The sequence below is a fragment of the Protopterus annectens genome, chromosome 8.part0 (genome assembly GCF_019279795.1).
Source record: "Protopterus annectens isolate FY-2018-M chromosome 8.part0, PAN1.0, whole genome shotgun sequence".
NCBI classification, from domain to species: Eukaryota; Metazoa; Chordata; order Ceratodontiformes; family Protopteridae; genus Protopterus; species Protopterus annectens.
The window spans coordinates 1398913823-1398939825 of record NC_056741.1 but is presented as its reverse complement, the minus strand read 5'-3'; the positions used below and the strand labels follow the sequence as shown (position 1 = coordinate 1398939825).

At 37.5% G+C, this 26003-nt stretch overlaps 1 protein-coding gene across 1 annotated transcript in view; it reads right to left on the bottom strand.

Moving 5' to 3' along the window:
- The window catches only part of SIK2 (salt inducible kinase 2), an 811735-nt gene that overhangs the window by 206576 nt on the left and 579156 nt on the right, over positions 1-26003 (bottom strand). The window contains exon 5 of the mRNA XM_044080995.1: positions 12293-12417. Coding sequence (XP_043936930.1) covers positions 12293-12417 — 125 coding nt within the window. The remainder of the gene's footprint in view (positions 1-12292; positions 12418-26003) is intronic.

Genomic DNA, 26003 nt, shown 5'->3' with positions numbered 1-26003 from the left:
TGCACTCTGTTCTTTTCATGCTGACGGAACTGTTTATCTGCACTGTCGTAGCCGATGATTCATAAATGCCACGTCATTCCATCATTTCTTGGCATCACATATAAATGCATGATATACCTTTCCTCACTGGGAAATTAACTCACCCACTTTCAACGCCTGCTCTAACTTCTCCTTAACTAATCATAATGGTATGAGATTCAAGGAGCTTAAATTTCTAAACCAGTTTCTTTCACTTGGGGGTGAGGGAACAAGCATACATTTGTTGTACACATACAGCCGGAGTCATGAGAGCTGTCGTACAGGAAAACATGTTCGAATGGAGAGATAAGTCAGCAAAGGAGAGTAGTATTGCTGGAACTGAATTCATTCTCAAGTTTTGGTGAGTACCTTCACAAGGTAGACCCTGTTTTTCACAAAATATCACCAAGATAAAATTGATATATAAACTGTATTTTATATAGCATGTAACATGGACAGAAGAAGGTTAAAAAATAAAAAAGATAACTGGTTGCATAAGACCCAGGATTAAAAAGTGTCCAATCCTTGTAGGTGCTTTGGTGCCAGGACTGGAAAAATGACAGTGTAGAATCCTCAAGACGCAGAAACATTCCTACAATGGGGCTGGGCCAGGACAAGGGGGAGGATGCCTCCCCTGTTGTAGAAAGAAGTAGCAGTCCACAAAAATCACAAAACCTGGTAGGCCAAAAAAGAGCCATAAAAATATTGGTGTTTAATTTCAATTTATGGGTTAATTAATTATTCAATTAATTTAGAGTTTGGAATGGATGGCATATGTTTAATTGTGCATACAAGGTGATGTTTTACAAAGTTTAAAGGTTTTCTGAAGAAGTCGAATATGCAAAAAGATTAAGAGAGAAATTAGAGGAATGAAAAATACTTCCACAAGAAAAACTGTGAGAAGCTTCAAATAAAAATTTGTGTTCGTTAATAAAACAGATTTATGAAAAACACTATATAGATCAAGAAACCTTGCTCCGTATGGAAAAAGAAGCATCTAAGGAAGTGAGAAAATATTAAGAACAAAATCTAGAGACTTTTGAAAGGTATAAAAAAGAAATATGGACATGGGAAAGAAACAGAGATCTGACACAATGCAATATTTATGGAAAGGAGAAAGCCAAATTAATCAACACAAAAAAGGCAGCCCCAAAGATGATCAAAGAGAAATACAGGCAAATGCATCCAGATGTGGAAAATTTCACAATAAAATTAGAACACAAAGAGGGAACGTAGAACAGAAGATTAGTAAAGTAGAAGTTAAAAAAATAGAAGTTGAAGGTATGGAATACTTGAGAAGTGAAGAACTTAGTGTAGAAAGTCTAACACAGGTTACATCACAGCATGATGGAATGAGTCCCCAAAGTAAAAAGAAACAGGAGGATCAGGAGACATCTGAAGAAGAAATATGGACATGAGAAAGAAAATGAGATTTAATATGGTGTAATATTTATGCAAAGGAGAAGGCAAAACTAATCAATACAAAAAGAGCAGCACCAAAGATATGTGAAGAGAAATACAGGCAAAGGCATCTGGACATGGATAATTTTACAATACATAAAAATAAGAAAACAGAGGAAAAGTAATAAGGAGGATTAGTAATGGAGAAGTTAAAGAAATAGAAGCTGAGGTTATGGATTACCTACAAAGTGAAGGATTTAGAGTAGAAAATCTAACTCGGAAAACACCACAGCAGGACAGAGCAATGGATCCCCAAATTAAGGAGAAACCAGTAGAGTGAGAAACATCTGATCAGTTGTCATATGAAGATATTTTGGAGCCTTCCATGGGGAGCCAATACAAATGTTCAGTTAGGAGTTGCCCAGTAAGGGGAGAAACAGGAACCAGTGGCAACTCTGATGCAGTCAATGTTGTGGAGTGATAGGCCAGGTTGTTCCTATATGAAAGAATAACGGATGACACAGGATGAAGCTGAAGAGAATGTGGCACAGGAAGATGCCCTGGAACTTTCTACAGAATGCCCACAGGAAATGGAGAACAAAGAATCTACCCTCAGTTTAGAAGAAAATGACCTAAGAGAAGAGTTGCTTGATTTAATAGAGATGGACAGACATATTCAGATCAATGAAAGAAATAGACTACAGAAAGTCAATAAAACCCAAAAGTTAGAAGTCTGATAAAACAAATGAATGCAGTAATTAGGACTGCCCAGAGATTCATGCGATATAACAGAAGTAAATAGAATATACTTCTATGCAGCTAAATTAATAACAGATAAAAGTCTTAATACAAAAACACAGTGTACTAAGGGAAAAAAAGCAAAGAAATCAAATGCAGTTATGGAAGTATCAAATAGAGAAAACTATAAAGCAATTAAGGCAAGAAGTGTCACTGTTAGAACAGTATAGGAGAGGGAACAGATCAACAAAAATAGTCAGAAAGATGGACATGATAAAAGCAACATGCAGTATCAGAACAGATCAGGATCTACTATGCACTATTACAAATAATAAACTAAAAATATCAACAAAGGAAGAAAAACACAGAAAATATGTAGCTAAATATAAAGGAAAAGTACAAAAGAAGCAATTTACTGATGACCCAAAAAGTTTTATAGAGAATTGTGAAACAAGGCAAAAGGAATTGAAACACTACAAAAAAAAAAATATCTATGAAGATCAAGACGCTAAATGTATTAAAGAAGTAAAAGAAAAAATAAGTTCAACTCTACCAGATATGAAATGGGATGAAGTAACAGCCAGAGAGATTGAAACAAAGTTAAGAAAAGCTCCTAATTGGAAAACCCCAGGCCCAGATGCAGTACCTGACTTCTGGCTAAAAGTATTAACATCTTTACATGAAGATTTAGCCATGAATAAGAACTATTTATATGTGCATCTTGAACAGACGTCAACCTGGTTAAGAACAGGAAAAACAATGCTCCTACCTAAGACTGAACCTGCAAGTTACCCTAAAAACTATAGACCAATAACTTGCCTTCCGACAACGTACAAACTATACACTGGAATTGACGCTGACAGACTTTATAGTCATTTAGAAGAAAAGAAAGTCATATGGAGCAAAGGATCATTTGTTGTTAAATAAAGTCATAATGGAGAACTGTAAAAAGGGGAAGAATCTAAGTATGGCATAGACAGACTACAAAAAGGCATTTGACAGTATCCCACATTCATGGATAAAAGAGTGCTTACAAATGCATAAGATACACCCTACACTAATCGATTACATACAGTGACCATGAAACAGTGGCAAACCACTTTGCAGTTAAATCATGACAAAGGACAAGTTATTATTCTGGGGATAAAAATTCAAAAGGGGATATTTCAAGGTGACTTTGTCACCACTGCTCTTTTATCTTGCCCTTAACCCATTAAGTTTTCTACTTAACAGGTTTGATCATGGCTACAATCTGGCTCCCTGAAAACAACAATTGCTGCCAAATTGCTATTATTGTCTCTATCTAGACATATGATTTAATTTTTCTTAACTATCTCAATAACCCCTGTGGTCCCCACGGTAGAGCTGCTCGCGCATCACCTCTTCGCTCCTCTTTTCGGAAGCTCACCACTGAAGCTCCCTTCCCCACCTCAATCCAAACACAGAATATCACCTGCATCGCCTCTGTGAATTCCCTGAACTTGCCTGCTTGACTGAACTATAGAACTCCTGAAGACTGCCTAAATGATTACTGCTTGAATCTCCTCTCTTCGAAGCTCACCACTGAAGCTCCCTTCCCCACCTCAATCCAAACACAGAATATCACCTGCATCGCCTCTGTGAATTCCCTGAACTTGCCTGCTTGACTGAACTATAGAACTCCTGAAGACTGCCCTAAATGATTACTGCTTGAATGTAGGTAGCTGGAATCCATCTATTGTGTCTATACTACCTACTTTGTAACTGAATTACTTTTGTCTGACCTCCCTTGTAGGTGATTCAGCAGCCTACCGTGTACCACACGTGGACTCCTCTCCCCCCAGACACCTCAGTCCCACATACTTTCTCTGTGAAATTGTACGTGACCTGCTCACTTGGATACCTGCTATCACTCCTTCCCACCACCAGGTGGCAGCACCTACTACCCAACCACTGGTGCATATCTATGTTACCTGGCTTCACCCCCACTACATCTGGATTTATACCCATTTAGCCACACCTACATCCTCCACACCTACCTAACTCCACCCCTTTCTCTTCCTATCCCCTCCTCCATTCATATCATACCCACATCACCATTCCCCCACCTCCTTACTCATCTCCTACATTTCTTATTATAACCCCAACATGTCCATAAAATACACATCCCTTTCAATTCAACTACTACTCCTTCTGAACCTTACCTTCATCTACCATCTCACCCATCCTTATCTTTTCAACCACACTCTACTCCTACACACAACCTACCCTCCATACATCACACACCTATTATACCAGCTCCATCTCTCCTGAACTTTATCCCACTAACCACATCCTATGGTTACATTACAAGCCAATCCCTTCTCATAAAACCTCTACACACATTTATCACCATATATTCTTCACTAATCTATCAACCCACACTTCTCAACCAAAACAATTCAAATACCTCTACTACTTAACACAACTCCTAACTTCCATACTATTATCTGGTGATATACACCCCAACCCAGGCCCAGACCACACCTCCTCAATATCTAAATCCATCCTATTTGCATCTCTTAATGCACAAAGCGAGCTAACAAAATTCCAAAATCTACATGCCTGGCTATTTCACAACAAACCAGACATCCTAGCCATCTCTGAAACCTGGCTAAAACCACATATAAAAGACTCAGAGATAGTTCCACCTAACTACTCTATCATCAGATCAGACAGAACCCATAAAAGGGTGGTGGAGTAGCTCTACTCTACTCATCCTCCCTATGCATAACACCCTACGATAAAGCCATTCCCCAGTTCCACAATGCAGAAATAATACTGACTCATCTCCAGCTAAACAAACACAAATATATATACATTGCCTCTCTTTACATTCCCCAGGAGACAATATTCCAATACTCGAAGAAATCCTCTCCTGGCTTTCAGCTAACATCAATAATGAAACTATAATCATGGGAGATACCAATATTAACTGGTCCTCCATTGAATCCTCTCTCACCCTCTTAACATCAACCTATACAACTACTCTCAACTCATCAACTCCTCAACTAGACCATGCAAAGACTTTACCAGTGGCAACATCCTAGACTGGATTCTTGTCTCTCACCCTCACTACTACCCAGATAGTGCTACCATACCTAACTCCCTCAGCGACCACCTTCCTATCTTCACTAGGACGCCTTCCTTGTCCCTTACAAGTCACTCATAATTATATTACTACCCGATGTCATAGAAACTTTAACCCAGAGGCTTTCTCTGACACCCTAAAATCAATTAACTGGTACCCCTTAAAAACTCTACCCCTTGAAAATGCTATCACTTACTTTAATACTACCTTCCTAAACCTTCTAGATACTCATGCTCCATTAAAACCAAGAGAATAAAAGGCAATCCACCCCTGGTTAAGTATAAACACCTAACCACCATGCGACTTAGAGACAAAGCCACTTAAAATCATTTCTTGGCATCACATATAAATACATGATATACCTTTCCTCACTGGGAAATTAACTCACCCACTTTCAACGCCTGCTCTAACTTCTCCTTAACTAATCATAATGGTATGAGATTCAAGGAGCTTAAATTTCTAAACCAGTTTCTTTCACTTGGGGGTGAGGGAACAAGCATACAGTTGTTGTACACATACAGCCGGAGTCATGAGAGCTGTCGTACAGGAAAACATGTTCGAATGGAGAGATAAGTCAGCAAAGGAGAGTAGTATTGCTGGAACTGAATTCATTCTCAAGTTTTGGTGAGTACCTTCACAAGGTAGACCGTTTTTCACAAAATATCACCAAGATGACATTGATATATAAACTGTATTTTATATAGCATGTAACATGGACAGAAGAAGGTTAAAAAATAAAAAAGATAACTGGTTGCATAAGACCCAGGATTAAAAAGTGTCCAATCCTTGTAGGTGCTTTGGTGCCAGGACTGGAAAAATGACAGTGTAGAATCCTCAAGACGCCGAAACATTCCTACAATGGGGCTGGGCCAGGACAAGGGGGAGGATGCCTCCCCTGTTGTAGAAAGAAGTAGCAGTCCACAAAAATCACAAAACCTGGTAGGCCAAAAAAGAGCCATAAAAATATTGGTGTTTAATTTCAACTTATGGGTTAATTAATTATTCAATTAATTTAGAGTTTGGAATGGATGGCATATGTTTCATTGTGCATACAAGGTGATGTTTTACAAAGTTTAAAGGTTTTCTGAAGAAGTCGAATATGCAAAAAGATTAAGAGAGAAATTAGAGGAATGAAAAATACTTCCACAAGAAAAACTGTGAGAAGCTTCAAATAAAAATGATTTATGAAAAACACTATATAGATCAAGAAACCATGCTTCGTATGGAAAAAGAAGCATCTAAGGAAGTGAGAAAATATTAAGAACAAAATCTAGAGACTTTGGAAAGGTATAAAAAAGAAATATGGACATGGGAAAGAAACAGAGATCTGACACAATGCAATATTTATGGAAAGGAGAAAGCCAAATTAATCAACACAAAAAAGGCAGCCCCAAAGATGATCAAAGAGAAATACAGGCAAATGCATCCAGATATGGAAAATTTCACAATAAAATAAGATCACAAAGAGGGACGTAGAACAGAAGATTAGTCAAGTAGAAGGTAAAAACATAGAAGTTGAAGGTATGGAATACTTGAGAAGTGAAGAACTTAGTGTAGAAAGTCTAACACAGGTTACATCACAGCATGATGGAATGAGTCCCCAAAGTAAAAAGAAACAGGAGGATCAGGAGACATCTGAAGAAGAAATATGGACATGAGAAAGAAAATTAAATTTAATATGGTGTAATATTTATGCAAATGAGAAGGCAAAACTAATCAATACAAAAAGAGCAGCACCAAAGATATGTGAAGAGAAATACAGGCAAAGGCATCTGGACATGGATAATTTTACAATACATAAAAATAAGAAAACAGAGAGGAAAAGTAATAAAGAGGATTAGTAATGGAGAAGTTAAAGAAATAGAAGTTGAAGGTATGGAATACTTGAGAAGTGAAGAACTTAGTGTAGAAAGTCTAACACAGGTTACATCACAGCATGATGGAATGAGTCCCCAAAGTAAAAAGAAACAGGAGGATCAGGAGACATCTGAAGAAGAAATATGGACATGAGAAAGAAAATGAGATTTAATATGGTGTAATATTTATGCAAAGGAGAAGGCAAAACTAATCAATACAAAAAGAGCAGCACCAAAGATATGTGAAGAGAAATACAGGCAAAGGCATCTGGACATGGATAATTTTACAATACATAAAAATAAGAAAACAGAGAGGAAAAGTAATAAAGAGGATTAGTAATGGAGAAGTTAAAGAAATAGAAGCTGAGGTTATGGATTACCTACAAAGTGAAGGATTTAGAGTAGAAAATCTAACTCGGAAAACACCACAGCAGGACAGAGCAATGGATCCCCAAATTAAGGAGAAACCAGTAGAGTGAGAAACATCTGATCAGTTGTCATATGAAGATATTTTGGAGCCTTCCATGGGGAGCCAATACAAATGTTCAGTTAGGAGTTGCACAGTAAGGGGAGGAACAGGAACCGGTGGCAACTCTGATGCAGTCAATGTTGTGGAGTGATAGGCCAGGTTGTTCCTATATGAAAGAATAACGGATGACACAGGATGAAGCTGAAGAGAATGTGGCACAGGAAGATGCCCTGGAACTTTCTATAGAATGCCCACAGGAAATGGAGAACAAAGAATCTACCCTCAGTTTAGAAGAAAATGACCTAAGAGAAGAGTTGCTTGATTTAATAGAGATGGACAGACATATTCAGATCAATGAAAGAAATAGACTACAGAAAGTCAATAAAACCCAAAAAGTTAGAAGTCTGATAAAACAAATGAATGCAGTAATTAGGACTGCCCGTAGAGATTCATGCGATATAACAGAAGTAAATAGAATATACTTCTATGCAGCTAAATTAATAACAGATAAAAGTCTTAATACAAAAACACAGTGTACTAAGGGAAAAAAAGCAAAGAAATCAAATGCAGTTATGGAAGTATCAAATAAAGAAAACTATAAAGCAATTAAGGCAAGAAGTGTCACTGTTAGAACAGTATAGGAGAGGGAACAGATCAACAAAAATAGTCAGAAAGATGGACATGATAAAAGCAACATGCAGTATCAGAACAGATCAGGATCTACTATGCACTATTACAAATAATAAACTAAAAATATCAACAAAGGAAGAAAAACACAGAAAATATGTAGCTAAATATAAAGGAAAAGTACAAAAGAAGCAATTTACTGATGACCCAAAAAGTTTTATAGAGAATTGTGAAACAAGGCAAAAGGAATTGAAACACTACAAAAAAAAAAATATCTATGAAGATCAAGACGCTAAATGTATTAAAGAAGTAAAAGAAAAAAATAAGTTCAACTGTACATGATATGAAATGGGATGAAGTAACGGTCAGAGAGATTGAAACAAAGTTAAGAAAAGCTCCTAATTGGAAAACTCCAGGCCCAGATGCAGTACCTGACTTCTGGCTAAAAGGATTAACATCTTTACATGATTTAGCAATGAATAAGAACTATTTATATGTGCATCTTGAACAGACGTCAACCTGGTTAAGAACAGGAAAAACAATGCTCCTACCTAAGACTGAACCTGCAAGTTACCCTAAAAACTATAGACCAATAACTTGCCTTCCGACAACGTACAAACTATACACTGGAATTGACGCTGACAGACTTTATAGTCATTTAGAAGAAAACTCAATTATGGCAATAGAACAAAAGGGTAATAAAAGAAAGTCATATGGAGCAAAGGATCATTTGTTGTTAAATAAAGTCATAATGGAGAACTGTAAAAAGGGGAAGAATCTAAGTATGGCATAGACAGACTACAAAAAGGCATTTGACAGTATCCCACATTCATGGATAAAAGAGTGCTTACAAATGCATAAGATACACCCTACACTAATCGATTACATACAGTGACCATGAAACAGTGGCAAACCACTTTGCAGTTAAATCATGACAAAGGACAAGTTATTATTCTGGGGATAAAAATTCAAAAGGGGATATTTCAAGGTGACTTTGTCACCACTGCTCTTTTATCTTGCCCTTAACCCATTAAGTTTTCTACTTAACAGGTTTGATCATGGCTACAATCTGGCTCCCTGAAAACAACAAAGTGTAAAGACTTATCTTCTTTTTGCAGACAATTTAAAATTGTATAGTTCATCAGATGAGGAGCTGAAAGCAAAACTGCAACTCGTCAAAACTTTTTCAGATGATACAAGAATGTTATTTGGTCTTGATAAATGTGCAAAAGCAACCTTTAAAGCAGGAAGACTGCAGCACCAAGAAAACATCAGTTTGGGACAGGAATGTGATAGAAAAGAACTTGAGCAAGAGGGTGTATACAAATATTTGGGAACTGATGAAGGATCAACAACAAAACATGAACAAATGCAAATAAAACTCAGTAAAGAATATTTTAGAAGACTTATATTAATATTGAAAACAGTGTTGACATCTAGGAACAAAGTCCAGGTTATAAACCAGTTTGCTCTTCCTGTCCATACCAAGATTATATATTCCCCATCCTGAAGTAGGTATGGGCATCCTCAAAATTGATTACATGTATAGAACTGCAATCATGGGACTGCATACATACCTACTGACCTCACAAGACCCAAACAGTGAAAGTTTTGAAACATGAGGAGAATAAGTCTAAAATGACTTTACTACTTAGTTTATCAGAAGCATATCTGCGTCAAACGGGAATGGAAATCAAACCAGAAGTACATAAAAATCAGGCAACAACTGAATGTGCCAAAAAAACAAAAGAAAGAATATAAGGTGAATGACCAGATGAGAAGGCAAGAAATGTTGAACATGCATAAATATAATTGCAAGTATAGAAAACTCTTAGAAAAACCTCATGTTGACCAGGATAGAATGCAGGAATAGTTAAGGAGAGGTGAATTTAAACCAAAAGACAAAGGGTTAATATTGGCGGCCCAAGATAGTGGACTATGGACATGCTGGTTTACAAAGTCTGTTGAACATGTGGGAGAAACAGACAAACATAGGTTTTATAAAACAGAACTGGAAACAATTGCTGGTTTCATAAAGGCAGAATAATGTGGCAAGACTATTGCATTGGGGATTGTGCAGACATTATAAGATTAAGGTAGCTGAAAAACACTGGAAACATGATCCACAAATGCCTCATAGAAAATGATGAAGTTTATATCACATGGGATCTTCCATTACCAATAGTTCAAAGAATAGATGCAAGAAAACCAGATATAGTAGTCCATGAAAGAAGGCAAAAGTAGCATTGATCATTGAAATTGCTATACCCAGTGACTACAGTGTCTTACGTAGAGAGAGACAAAAAGTAATAAAATACCAAGATTTGCAGGCAGAAATGAAGGCAACATGGAAGAAGAATAGCCAGACAGATCCAGTTGTAGTAGGAACAATGGGTCTTATAAAAAATAATTTACAATCGTACTTAGATATGTCACCGGTACATGTAACGCCATATGAATTGCAGAGATAGTCATTACTGGGCACATTGGCGTGGTGCAAAGAACACTCCTGGCTAACATCAAAAATTGAAACAATACTAATTTCATGAACTTTAATTGTACTTTGACTTAGGAATGGGGTCCATTTCCATCATGGTATTAGAAACCCAAAAGACTTGGAGAAATTAAGAAACAAAGAAAACATGCCTTACTACAGTTTTGTCTCAACCTTCTGACAATGTGGGCTAGGAAAAAGGGGCAGATTACTAATAATTCTGCACTACCAAAATCTAAGCCTGCAGTTGGTCATGCTGGGACCAGTGCTCTACCCCATTAAAAATGCAAACAGTAAATAAAGCAGGCATGCTACCTTACACATTTGCTCTAAATTTTAATTATTCTCTCTAAATATACCCTATGCCTGTATATATTTTACAGTCTCTTCTCCTTTTGAACTCTCTTAGGATAACTGGAAACAGACAACATTCATTCATTTCTACTGATAATGATTTAGGCCCAACCGAAAGCTAAATCTACAAAAGGCAAGCCATGGAAGGGGCATACTGAGATTGTGAAGGACATGGGGCTTTGCTTTCTTTTGGTGGTAGGAAGAGAGCTAAAAATGGACCAGTACATTACTATTTTCAATGGAGGTAGATGGACTGGGCTAGTGTACCAAGCTCTGGTTATGACACATGAAAGTCACTACATGGTCACATGGGGGACTAGTGTACCCCAGAAGCCAAAAGGATAAGGTTCTAAGAGTTTTCAGAGGTCTAGGTGCTGATTAGGTGCATACCGGTCTTTTTTTTTTTTTTTTTTTTTTTTAAGGTTAATGCTCGTCTTATCCCCAATAAGGGGACACGATATAGGCTGAAAGTCCTTATACAGCTTTTTCTGGATATCTGCAAAATTGTCACATGTATTTAACATGGCTCCAAATAACTACTAAACCTTGTCTCCAGCCATATGTAGCAGCAGGGAGCGCTTTTATTATTTTATCTGTAGATGTATTTAATACTCTGCCATAATTGTTAAACTTTGTCACCTTTCATTTCCCTGTGGCACTAAGTTATGACTGAAGCACTTAAGGTCAGGTATGCATATGCTCGGTTATTTTAGAGACATTTCTTAATATAATACTGATGCAAAATGATCCCATGGCAAAGGACTAATGCTAACTGCTAAATATTAATTTAGTTTTATTCCTGTTACACTGTCATGCTCTGCTCAGTGTGAATCTAGCTACACCACACATGGTCTCCTTCTGGGAAGATAGGCAAGCAGTTGCTTGGATGTGTTATGCAAGGTGCCAATACTCCCCATTGTGTTAGTGTTAGACTGGCTAGAAGCCTTTACCTAGTGCTCAGCAGAAACAAATGACCTTCAAGGGTAAATATTACTGATGTAATGTTTGCTTGGAGGAAAATAGGACAATTTGATGCAGTCTCATGCAGTAGCCAACAACTGAAAACCAATACAGTTCTTCTATGCAAACTTTGTAGCAAAATACTAAAGATTAATGGCTACCCTGCAGCCAAAAAGAAAACAAAAGTCGGTCTGTATAAAGCACTGCTAATAGTTATTAAGAGAGCTAAGAGTGAAGTCTGAGTCACATGAAAAAAAGAATTATACCCAGATATCCAGCTGTGGGCCCTCGTACTGCTGCCCTTCAAAGACCTCTGGAGCGGCATATGGTGGACTTCCACACCATGTTGCAAGGGGCTCTCCTGCTTTGTAAAAGTTACCAAATCCAAAATCTGTCAAGTAAAGAGAGCTGTGTTAATACCATTAAAGATCAGAATACTGAATAATAATACAGCAAGGTCTTTGGGAACCAAGGAAAAGTGCTTCTAAAATGTTGCTGCAAAGAAAATATTTCAAACCTTAATTTGTCAGAGAAGCAAATTTACCCTTTAGCAATGAGACAGCTCCGAAACCATAGGACTGTTGATTCTATTTTACTATTTCTTTATGCAGGAGAGATAAATTACAGCATCTTTCAAATTTCTGAAGCACGTGATAGCTACACAGCTTCTAAAATATGCTCTTAAAAGAAAAAAATTAAGACTGAGTGGTGTCTTGCAGTCCTTCTCCACTAATAATTTTTTTATATTACTTACTAATTCAGTTGTACATAGAGGTGGACTGGCCTGATGACCGCTTATAGCGATGACCAAACAGTATACAAGCACATGAACAACTGAATACAGACTGTGCTACAAATTAAAGTTAGATGATAAACAGTCAAACAAAGCAGTACTCATTTTACTTATCTCAGTTAAAATATGGGGATGACATCTTAGTGTCATTTAAGTATGACAAAACACTGACATTTACTCTGCTGAAATGACTTTTACAATACCCAGATGATTTATCAAACACATGTATTGCTAATCAGTATGTTGTGAAAGTTCTGCAAAATTATGTAGAAAGGTTTGCTTCCGAGCTCTGAAGTTCTTGAAAACTGTAAACTATTTTAATCCAGATGTAGTGATCATAGAGCCTATCATATTAAGTAGCAGGGTATGGGAGGATCAGGTCTCCAACAAGAGGACTCTATATGGGCTGAAAGTGCTTATACAGCATTTTCTGCATATTTGCAAAATTGTCACATAGATTTCACATGGCTCCAAAAAACTACTAAACATTGTCTCCAGCCATGTGTAGCAAGAGTGAGGGCTTTTATTATTTTATCTGTAGATGTATTTAAAACTCTGTCATAATTGTTAAACTTTGTCACTGTTCATTTCCACTTTGGCAATAAGTTATGACTGACACACTTAAGGTCAAGTAGGTGTATGCTCAGTTATTTTAGAGAAATTTCCTAATATAATATTCGCTTTCTGGAGACTGGTTACCTTTTTTGTTCTATCTGGCTTATAAGATATGATATGCATGTACTTTATCATTTACCTTATTTTGGTTTTCGGACTTATTTTGCTAATTAACTGCATTTAGCTTTTTGATGAAGTTGTCTGAAGTTCACTTCTTTGCTGCAGGCTACAGGTTCAAATGAACTAATGTTCATGAAAACAGCAAAATTAACTTTTCATGAGTTTGAATTGAACTTTTCATGAGTTTGATACTTTAAAAAATATTTAAACGTTATACTCACTGTTGATTTTATGCTGTCATGTTTAACAATGGATTTTCTTCTGAGTTTTGACAAGGGGAGATATTTCTGTTGCTTGTTGGATATGACAGACAAGTAGCAGGGGTTGTAGCAGGTACCCACCTATGTCAGGAAAGCTTTTGTGTTGTACAGCCTGGACACTATGCTTCAAGCTGTGCTTTATGAGAAAGAGCATTGTTTAATAACATAAATGCACCAAAAAATTGTGTGGCTACTCACACAAACAAAGCCAAATCATAAAATACTACTGAACCTTTTTCAAAATGGGTTCTAAATTCTAATGTCATAACTTTTTAGATTAAACTAGCAATAACAGTCTGGAAATTAAATAGATCTATACATATTTCAAATGCATTAGTATTTGCTTAACTTACTAGATCTGGAAACCAATCAGCTGACTGTGTCTCTTTAAATGACCATTTGAATCACTGTAACAGAAATGAATGGGGGTCAATTTGCAAGGGCAATAGTGAGAGGTCTCGCTTACATTTAGTATTTGGTTTTGTAAAAATGACCACGGATGAAGCTTTTGATTAGGAAGCTTTTCATTTGATCAGTCACATCTCTTTACCACAAAAGCACTATTTTAGGGACTTTGATTTCCAATATTAATGGAATGACACTGTTTTACACATTTTGTAGCAGATATCTTCAGGATATAAAATGGATGCACACCACCACGACTATAAAAGATAATGAATAATGAGAAATATGTGGCACTTGGCAATCCATGCCCAGCAGGGCTTCTGTTCCTCTGATGTTTGGTGCTGCAAATCAGGGATACAGGTGGGAACACTGATGGGGAGGCAAATTCATGCTGACTGTGAGTGCTAGCCCAGATGTTAAATTAGGCCAGACACTAGGAGACAGCAAACCCTACACTATTCCCTTATCTTCTTATAATTTAATTAAGGGATACAGATCCCTAGCGAAATTCATAATGGCAAACATAATCCCACACACAGGGAGGCATATCTTCAAGATTTGACACAGGAACCCGCATCACAGTGGGAATTATTGGAGTTACATCTTCCTGAAATGAGTGTTAGAAAACTATAAATCTGAACATCAGTGTGCAATGGAGTAAAATCTTTCTGCACGTGTTGTAAATTGGGACATAGCAAGATTGCACTTTAGTTGCGGTGAACTTTGCATAGCCATTGCTGCAGTTCTCCTGTCAGAAAGTACATCTTTTGTGATGGTTTACAAACAATTTGTGAGACTGATTAAAAGCCTGAATAGCATAGCATAAGGCTGTACTAGGCAAATAAAGCTGCACTATGTGCCCTACTGCAAAATACAGCTTAATTAAATGAAGACACACTTTCCCTTCCAAAAGAGAATATGATGCCACTGTGCTACACATGAAATATCACAGCTGCTCCACATAACCTTAGTACTGGAGTGGAGGGTTTGGGTCAGGTCCATTTCACATAGCTAGCTGCTTATACAGTTCATTGACACATAACATGATCACCATGATGAAGCACATCTTTCATACTATAGCACAGATCTTGTGGTATGAATGCATACAGAACTGAAGAAGCAGAAGTTAAAAAAGAGGTGAATGTACCTGTACTTTAAGGCTCTAGAATTATGATGAAGAAAAATAGCCCATGGGGGGGGGGGGGTGGTGGCTGCAGGACAGCTAGGATCCAAATGTAAAGGTGTGCACCAGAACCTGTTTGTATGCAATCCATCTGAGTACTCTGCAGCTCCAGTTTTAATGAATCAGGTGATACTGAGGCCTGTGGTACAGAGAAACATTCATATCATGCCACATTACATGATGCAAAAAGACATAAATCAACAACAAACGTTTGTGTTGTCCAGCAGTCAGCATGATGATGCTTGTGTGAATCACTCTATCACATGGTGCAGAATACTGCATGGCACTGAAAGGGACTTGTGCCCTACTGTGTCACACGACTAATATTAATAAATGCTGACCCATGCTTTCATCTGCCATTGGCTGGAAATAATTCAGCATTGCTGTCTGGGGGAAAAAAGCACAAGTGCATTAGACGATAATGTGCTGTATATAGGTCAATGAGAAGACAGTTTCTGATTCACAAAACTAATGTAGAGCATAGTAAGACATATTATATACTGTCTTATTGTGATGAACAATATAGCATGGACTAGTTAAATACTGACAAGCAGTCTGCTCTGCTGTGGTATCATCTGCAACTCAGTCCATGGAACATGAAAGGTGCAGTACTGGGGTCATTTGCACCCCATAATGTTATAAGGTACAGCAACCTGCTGTGGCCCCAGTTGCTGTGCAACCCCAGTCTAGTAGCAGATATATTGCCTTTTTTCATTACTTGTGATCAAGAAGTGAGGAGGTGCTATTTGCTCCTGTGGGTAATCTACTGTTTGGCCCTTCTCATATTACATTGTTCTCTTCAGCTCTACCCACTCCACAAAAGCTGCACAGATGTATGTGGCATTTATCCTACACACTTGTCATCATGCTGAGCTTGCAGAATGGAAACCTTTGAGCAATGCAGGCAGCTCATGTGTGAATTGTTCAGGTACACAAAGCTAATGGTTTTCCTTGGCATAGCAGTCTAGGATCACTTTCCTGCCTAAGAAAGTTTAATATTTTAGGTAAGCAGGCCTTTCACACAAGAAAAGTTTAAGTGGAATGACAAGAAACAACTCTGGATATTGACATTGTCTTCTGTCGCAGACCATACAGACAAAGGTTGTTCAACTGACTTTCATTGGTGTTTATGAGTCTTTGGTCACAAATAAGTCAAACTCCATAGCAAGGAGCAGCATAGGAAACAGAACAGGTCTGATCTGATTTTAGCTGAGTTTAGTCTAAACACTGTCAACAAGTAACTATTTAATCTGTACACATGGCATTTTCTAATAGCATATCATATAAATTGATAGTTTATAACACCAACAGTCTTACTACCCACAAGTCCACAACATTGCAGGAACTAACCCAGGAAGGAAGGAAGGGAAATTAATATAATAAACAAATCTTGTTGTTTTTATCCCCCTTTTCTTGCCCTCTCTTTAACATGTGAAAAGGTCATGACCCTGTCCTGTCTACAGAACCAACACATGAGAATATATTCTTTAGTCTTTTTATTCATGTGCATGCTAATCATTAGCCCTTGGACAACAAACCAGACCTATCTTTCCTAGGTGGAAACATTCATCCAAACAGTTAGACCTCACTTAGGTAGCTACATGTGTCCTCACAGATGAAGGGGTATGGGTCACCTTTCACTGACAGCATTCATACTCCTGAACATACCCCATGAAGACCTCTACATGCATAGCATGGCTGGGTCCAAGTGCAGATCTTGACTACTGCTGCATGTAAGACATCTTTCCTCCAACAGGTATCCACATTGCGATGAGCTAGACTCCCTTCCTCCCCCAGAATGAGTAAAGTGGAACAGGCTGCTTACTCCTTTGCTATCCTTGCTTGGCTCCTGTAGTGCTCAAGCCATACATTCCACTCAGGATGCTTGGATTATATTCAGAGCTTTATCTCCATATGCCATGGTACTAGGCTGACTCAAGAGAATCACGGCAAACAGCAGAACAGCCCCCGTCTACATTGCTGTTGACATGCCATCAAAATGAATTAAATGAAACTTCCTTCCTTCATTACTTTTTAAGTCCTTCTTGTTTCCAAAGGACATTTTACATTATTTTAATGTTATTCTTTTCTATGAAAGAAAATATGTTTCTTGTGCTTAACTGTTTCAGTTTACTACAAGCAGATGCAACGGAGTGGGTAACTGTCTTTCTCTCTGTTGCATTAGATATTTTTACTTATTCTCAATTCACAGGCAATATCCGCACTGACCGGTTGTCTTTAATTTTGTCTTCTTAATTATTTATTTTTGTTACTTTTGTTTACTGGGAAAGTCTGACTGGGCAGCCAGTCCGGTTTCCAGTGGAGGCCCAGGCAGAAAAGCTCCATTCTTAGTTAAAAAGGGAGAAAATTCTTGGTTTTATGTGTTTCAATTTTATGCTGAAGCTAATTAATTTTCAGTTGAATCTGGGCCCAAAACATGAGAAAACGGTCCACTAAGTTAGTCTATTTATCATTTAACTGAATGAATGAACAAATAAATACAAGCATGTGTTTTTAGTGGCTTCCTTAAATGATCTTTAGGGAAAAAATGGGCAGCATAAGGCCAAAAGCTTGTCTCCATAGGAAATCCAGCAATGATTCACTTTTTAGGGAGATTTCTCCCTTCTTTGAGTTGGTGCGTGACCCTGGAGTTGGTATACATAAATTTGAAGAGGTGCAGGGGGGGCTTGCCCCTCTGTAAAAAAACAAGAAAAAAGGAGTTTTTCAGCCTCTTGGATTTGAGGCATTTTTTTCTTTCTTTTGAAGTGCTGGCTTTCAGGAAGTCACCATTTCATAGTAGAACCATGTTTAGCTATGAGACACATATACTACAGGACTGTTCCCTCTGTGACTCTGCTGTAAATTTACATCAGCTTCACAACAACCTGATCTACTTATATTTGTTACACATTATGTCTCTTACTGCTACAACAGTAAGAAAAAGCAACAACAAAAGGGACAAAACAGTGGAATACAACTTTTGTTCTGATACTGAACATATTGTTTTTAATCAGACTAAAGGGTCTTGCCTGAAGTGGAAAAAAGAACCAGAGAAAAAAAGAATAGAGCATTTCATGCCAAGCTGTATTATCACTTAAACATTTATGATGATACAATTATATAACAAAATGCAAATAAATAAATTCATTTTACAGCACTTTATAGAGGGAAATGCAAACATGTTGTTTATTTTTTCTGTATGTACATATATGTCTATGTATGCTACATACTTGTATGTATGGGTTTATATGTACACATATAAATATATATGTGTATGCTCACACACACACACACATACATCTGTATGTCTGAGCACATATATATTATCTGTATGTGTACTGTGCATGCACAGAACCATTCTCACCAGACCATTACACCTCTGAGCAAGTCAAGGCACTTACCAAACATCAGCGTCTCATAATGTCGACTCAGGTATGAGACTGATTTTGTGGAGACTACACCATGCGTGACTGTTTTTAGCTAATGATTCCACTTTTACCCCACTGTTCCTCCTTTTTCATGTTAGACTAGCATGGGTACATGTGGTAGACACTGTGCGATTAATCAGCAGATTGCAGTGTGGTAATTGTGTCAAATCAATTTGTCACAGTTCTGTACGTTTTATCATATTAATATTAATAGCACACTATAAATGATGTTTGTGACTTTACCAAATGACACATTGCTAAAAAGCTATTTGTGTTATGAGAAACACTACTAAAGGAGGATTTCAGAAGCTCTGTCTTTGCAAGGCAGGTGATGCACTCATTTAAAATACTGCACCCTGCTTTGAAAGTTTAAACAAATGAATGGAATATTCTGTTATATATTGATGAAATGAACATTATTGTGGTGTGATTAATTCGTTCTCTGCTTTTTTTTTAAACCATGTACATATTGGCATCAGTTTTCTGTCACCCTCTTTTAAACTGGAAAGTTTCCTTTGCCTGATGACTTTTTGTAGCATTTTTCAACATTTAGCCTGTGTTATGTTCTGCTTTTATACCTAGATGGCACTTATTTATTATGATAACATGAAACCTCAGAAAGAGAAGACCTGCTTTGATATACTGTTGTAAGAATAAAAATAAACAAACAAGTAATGGTGGCACAGTTTGTCTATGGTACGAGCTATATGTTCTTCTAAATCCTTTTGAAAAATAAAGAGCTCTTAAAAACACAAAGCAGATCATTTACAAGATGTACAATGTGCAGAGAAACATCATTACATTTAAGTCAGCAAGTTCTGGTTTTGCAGAGTATTCTAATTTTTCAGTATTCAAAATATTTACTTCACAACTGTTACATAAAGAAATAAAATCACAAAAATGAATTGTCAGTACAGCAAGGTATACCACTTATACAGCATTTATCAATGGTTTTGATGGCTGTTGAATCAAAACTAAGTAAAAAGGAAAAAAAAAAAAAAGGCCAGATGCATCATGAGAGTGGGGAAGTGAGCATCACAGTTACTCAGCTGAAGAGATGGGTTAGTCAGCTGGTGTTGTTTTATTCAAAGTGTTGAGATCCGACAAGGACTACGTGGAAATTCTGAGTAATCTGCCTGTAGGAATATTGCAGATGTGGTGCGTGGGAAATGCCAGAGCAATGACAGTTTCTGAGGGCTGCTGTAAGGAGGAAGGGTGCATTGTGGAAGTACCGTGGTATTCCAAATCTGTACATGTTGTACTCTGCACAGAATCTGTAGTAATGCTTGCAACTAATACAGTCTAAGTCACTTTGGAAGTTTGCTATTTACAAGGTGATAGCAAAGATATGGAAATTACTGTGCATGCACTAAGCTACAGTGGTATCATAAAGCTAAAATGCAGCAATTCTACCTTTATATAAAGTTACATGCTTTCTAGTACAACATTTGACTACAGGATGCCACAATAAGTACTACAACATGCCTTCTGCAGGAACTATTCAGCTGCAGCAAAGGCCAGGACTTTGGGTGGGGCTCTAACAGAGAAAAAAGCTTTGGTCAGCAGGTCAGATTTGTTCTGAATGTAAGAGATTAAGAATTGGTTGGAGTACATCAGGAAAATAAGAAGTGAGGGCACAGCAAACATATTGTCATCTGAAAGTGTACTGATATGAAGTCTGCAATTAATCGGTATGTTCTCTAGTTTCACATTTTCATCATCTTCCAATTTCATTCAAGAGATATCTGTAGGTGGTTAAGGTGGCACAAAAGACTGAACAGGGAACTCTCTGGGGGATGGAGAACTCTTGTCACCAGATTAGTTATGAGTTTATGACCGTGTAGACTATACAAACTTCATGTTTCATATATAGAAAACATTTATAGGAACTTTCCTTCTGTGTTATTAGTTGTACATGGAAAACATAATATTTACAGATTTCTTCAGAATGATACTCTAAGTATATACACTGATGCAAGTTGCTGCAATTTGTTTCTAAAACACCTGGTTCACTGGAGTTGTATACTATTAAAAAATAAATTCATATCCAACTGAACTGATTTTATTTGGTCCTATTTCCTGAGTCACAGATATGTGTTAAATTAGTGTATATGCTTGCTAATTACCCACATGTAATGTTAGTATTAGGCATAGCTAATAAATTCCTCAGAAATGAAGGATTGTAACCGTAGCCAGTTTGTCCAGAAGAAACTTTTCTGTATGACATATGGGGGACCTGTCTTTGAATCACTAACCTGATGCTTGACGAGTAGGCGGTTGCAGCTGTGGAAGTGATAATTGAACAGTACTGGTTAGCTCTCTTTGTTCCAAGAGTGAGTGTGTGAGGTCTGTGAGCTTCCACAACAGAGGTAAGATGCTTAACTCTAATTAACTCAAACAGATGACCCCTGGTGGGTTTAATGCCAACGAGACTGACATCATTGCACAGTAAGGGCTATGTCAATAAAAGTGGCCTCTGGCTGCCAGGATGGTTCAGTAGAGCCCATGAGAAAAAAACTCATATAGAGAAAAATGACAGTTAGAGAGAGAGAAGAAAAAAAAAAAAAAAAAAAAAAAAAGAAAAAGAAAAAAAGATGGGAGGGGAAAAAAAAAACTAAGAGATAGAGAAGAGTGATGATAGTGATAATAAGAAGAAGAAAAAGAAGAAAAGAAGGAAGAAGGAGAGGAAGGTGGAGGAGTAGAGGGGAACATAGGGAGATCTAGTCGGGGTTACAACAGAGACACTGGTTGTGCACTGGAATTCCCTGTCTTGACTCGGCCACTCCCTGAGATGGTACATATTTGTTTCCCTAATGAGATCCCAGTTCATTGGAAGAGCCAGATACTTTTTCGGGGATGTAGGTATGGAACATGAGAAGAAGCATTGGGTAATGGGAAGAAGCTGGCACAGTGCAGACACACAGAACTGAAAACGAAAGAATGACCGCATGGAATGTGTGCTCCACATATATGTGTACATCTGTGGTACTATAACTCAGAATTTTAAATAAATGTTTTTTAGTCTGCAGAAGCCTCCCCAAAGAGAAATACAATACTTGTAGTCCATACAAAGTACTCTGTACAAAGTTCTCCAATACATATATATTTTGTACTCTGTACAAAGTACTTAGCCCTTAGAAAGTAATGCTGTAACACTGTCAGTCCATACAAAGTAGGTGGCAGATTGACTTTCAGTTAGTCTGGAGTAGATTTGTGTCACAGATTTGATGCCCCAAGCTTCAAGCACTCTAAACTGAGAAAAAGGAGAAAATTTAAACTAATCTTCACCCCATACCCCTTTCTTCTAAATATACCATTTAGAAAGTAACCTCACTTCAGGGTAAGGGGAGGATCAGACTCCTTTTCTCACTTTGAAGCAGTCACAATTCCTATTCTCAAAATTATGAGCAGTGCCAATCTAAAGTATCTAAGAATTTATATTTACTGAGAGGTATCCATAGTGACAGTGTTCTAGCCTCCATCCCAATTCCTCCATCTTTGCCTACCAATCAACGTCATATCCCTACACATTAAGAATGCAAATGGGGTTGTCCTCAAGCCAGACTCAGAACCCTGACACTCAGCTAATCAATATCAAGAAATTAAACAAAGAAAACTCAGGACACTGACACTCAGCCAATCAGTATCACGAAACTAAACAAAGAAAACATTTTTTTGCCTGCTGCAACGCTCTGTTTTTGTTCTCACTGTTACTCACACATGTCTGATGCATCACTCATCATTTTTAGACCATGCAATTGTAGCACCACCTCTTTAAATAACTGAACACCTCTTCCCCTTTCTGAAACCAAATTGTTGACTATGATTAAGTACTGTAATGCATTTTGAAGGATATTGTATCTTGAATGACTCTCACCAATAATTCAACTTACAACCCCAACATAGCCATGTTTTGAATATTTTGTTCAGATTTTCCACATATCTATAAACATCTGCCTCATACAGTATGGCAAAAAATTGCTAAATTCTATTTCAATGATTTTTTTTCAGTTATGTAAACACAATTTGAGCAGGAGGAAACAAAAAACATTTTACTTACAAGGGGGTGTTGAAAAGTTCTAAGCCCGACTAACTTTTTAAATTCTGAGTATTATTTTGTCTCTGTAGCTGAAAAGAGGGTTATTTCATCTTGTAAAGTACTCTGAGCAGTCATGAAATTCCTTCTCCTGTAGAAAAAAACTCCAAAGGAAATCCATGAATGTATGACTTCTTACTCAATTGTGAAGAAATGGTGTGCAAACTTTCAGTGTGGAGGTTTTGAGACAAAAGATACAGCAAGGTCTGGGAGGCCTCAAACGGTGTCAACTCCTGAAACTGCTGACCATGTCCAAGACTTGATTTTGGCAGATCGGCATATATCGGCTAAAACAATTGCTGAGCCAGTACGGATATCCAGGGAACATGTTGGGTTTATAATCCATGAGCAGCTGGGCATGCAGAAGCTGTCAGCCAAGTGGGTGCCCAAATGTTTGAATGCTGAAGAGAAAAAATATTGATGGACACTTCCAAGTTGATTTTGCGGCATTTTCTCTGAGCTGGTGCCAACTTTTTGGAATGAGTAGTTACTGCTCTTGAAACATGGTTACATAACTACGATCCTGAGGCAAAACAACATTCCATGCAATGCCGGCACTCAGGTTCACCAAGGCCAGAGAAGTTCAAAACTCAAAAATCAGCCAGAAAAGTCATGGCCACAGTGTTTTGGGATCAGAAAGGTGTTGTAATGACTGACCATCTTCCAAGGGGCCAAACAGTTAATGCAGAATACTACTGTAACTTGCTGTGCTGATTAAAGTAGGCATTGAAAGAAAAAAGGAGAAAGGAGCTCTCTTTTTGCAAGACAATGCACTTGTTCACAAGGCTGGCAACACGATGGATGTTTTGATGAAACTGGGGTTTGAATACATAGACCATCCACCCTACTCACCAGATCTTGCTCCATCTGACTATTTCCTGTTTCCAAATCTTAAAAAGAGTTTGAAAGGGCAGTGATTTTTGATTGATTCGGAGGTGATTGCAGCAGTGGAGCAGTATTTCAGTGACCAGGCTTCAGACTTTTTTTGGCAGGGTTACAGAAACTTCAGACATGATATGCCAAGTGTGTTGAACTTCGGGGAGAATATGTTGAAAAATTGTAAGTTTCATGGCTCCACATCATTCCCTTCTGGGTCAGGCTTAGAACTTTTCAGCATCCCCTTGTAATAAAGCTGGGTCATACGATAAGCATTCCTGAAAGATAACACTAGTGCAATGTAAATAGGCTACTAACAATTTTCAAATAAGGTTTATTCAAATAAGGTTTATTATGCTGAAGTCCTGTGTATTTCACATGTAATAATCTTTTTTTGAAACTTTGCTCCTTATAGTGCTAGTTGCAACTAAAAAGGGCCTTAACACCAGTCCACCTATCAGACTTGATGACTCAATAAATAAAACAAAATGAGATAATAGCATTTCTGTAGCTCCTGCCATACACTAGAGCACATTAAAATAAAATCTTGGAAATATGAAGCAGCTCTTCACTCCCCACAAAAAGCCCTCCTACTAAGAAGCAAAGGTACTATTTTAACCAAAATATACACAAAACATCATACTTTTCTTTTACTTAAATTTGTTAATTTTAAATTACAAAATGTACCTAAAGTACAGTGACTAACTTTAAAAGCAATGGGGAATTCCAGGATGTGCCATGAACCATTACTGAAACATACTGGGAACTACAGCACTTGACTGGTAGATTCACAGCTTATTTGTTACACAAGCAACTATTTGTACAAAGTGGAATGCCCAATTTATTGTTTACTTTTCTGGTTTGCAATAAGTGATTCATTACATCAAATGCATGGGTAGAACGGGGCAAAGGGGGCGGTCTGCCCAGGCACAAGATGTTAGGGGGCACAATCGACAAATCCAGTTTTATTTATTTATTTGTTTATTTATTTTTTAAATGTTCACTCCTTGTAACATGTCCTCTACCTGACAGCACAGCATGAGAGTGTTAGGAACTGGCACTCCTCCTTATGGAAGGACGGTACACCAGACTGGAGAAGGGATTTTTTATTTTGCTGTCACATAGAGCACTAGAGTGTAAGGTGTCAGGACATGTGGATTAGGGCTTTAGGACTTGGTGAGGAATGGGTAAGGAATGGCAGATTGGAGAAGTGACCTCTTTTTTTCTTTTTGCTCTCACACAGACTGTGAAGGAGTAGGACATTAGGGCTTTAAGACCTAGTGAGCAACACCAGATTAAAAAAGGGATTTTTTTTTGATCCTCAACTTAGAGTTTGGGACACCATTTTGTGAAGTGGCACTGGACTCCATGTGAGCTAGCTATGCCACTCCATTACATAAAATCAGCTTCCCCACAACTCATCAAGCTTAAAATGGGCAAGGTGCCTTTCGGTCAAGTTCAGCTTGGTGAAGATGAATTCTAACATTGTTGTTTTTCTTAGCAAACCACTGCAGGTACGGGTTTCTGAATACATGCCAGTGTGTTTTCTGTGTGTGTTGCAGCAGTGATCCCTTTCTTATGGCACTTTTTTCCCTTCTTTGTGTTTGTGCAAATATAGTGTTGGTATACATAAGTTTGGTGGTATGAGGAAATCCCCCCATATGGTAGTGTTGAAGGGGTTCTCCTGTTTTTCCTCTGGGAGAGACTATGACCAGCTAACTTTATGGCTAAAAAATGGATTGTTAATGTGTCAAGTGATGTTATTTTCAAGGAAGGGCTTTGGAAGAAAACTGGAAGCAGAGGATTAAACTCTCCTCGGTAAATGATGTAATACAATATTCACCAGTTTTGTTCCATACCAGAAGACTATGAGATGATAGTTTACCCTGGTCAGCCTAAAATGTGACGAATCATTATGTATACAGTCATTCATTCATTTATGCATTGGCTAACCAGGTAAGTACACCTTGTCTGAAGACCTGTTTCAGTCCCATGCACAATGGCAGGTAAATATAATTTTGAATTTAGTGTATTCAATTTGACATAAAATGTAACAGTATGGCAAGGTTTAACAGCATTAATTTAACATTGTGTTATACAAAGCTTTACATTATTATTAACCAAAGACATTTTATGAATAATTTACTCATTCACAAATAAAGAATTCCAACTAAGTGGACAGATGTGGTGGCTAATTTGTT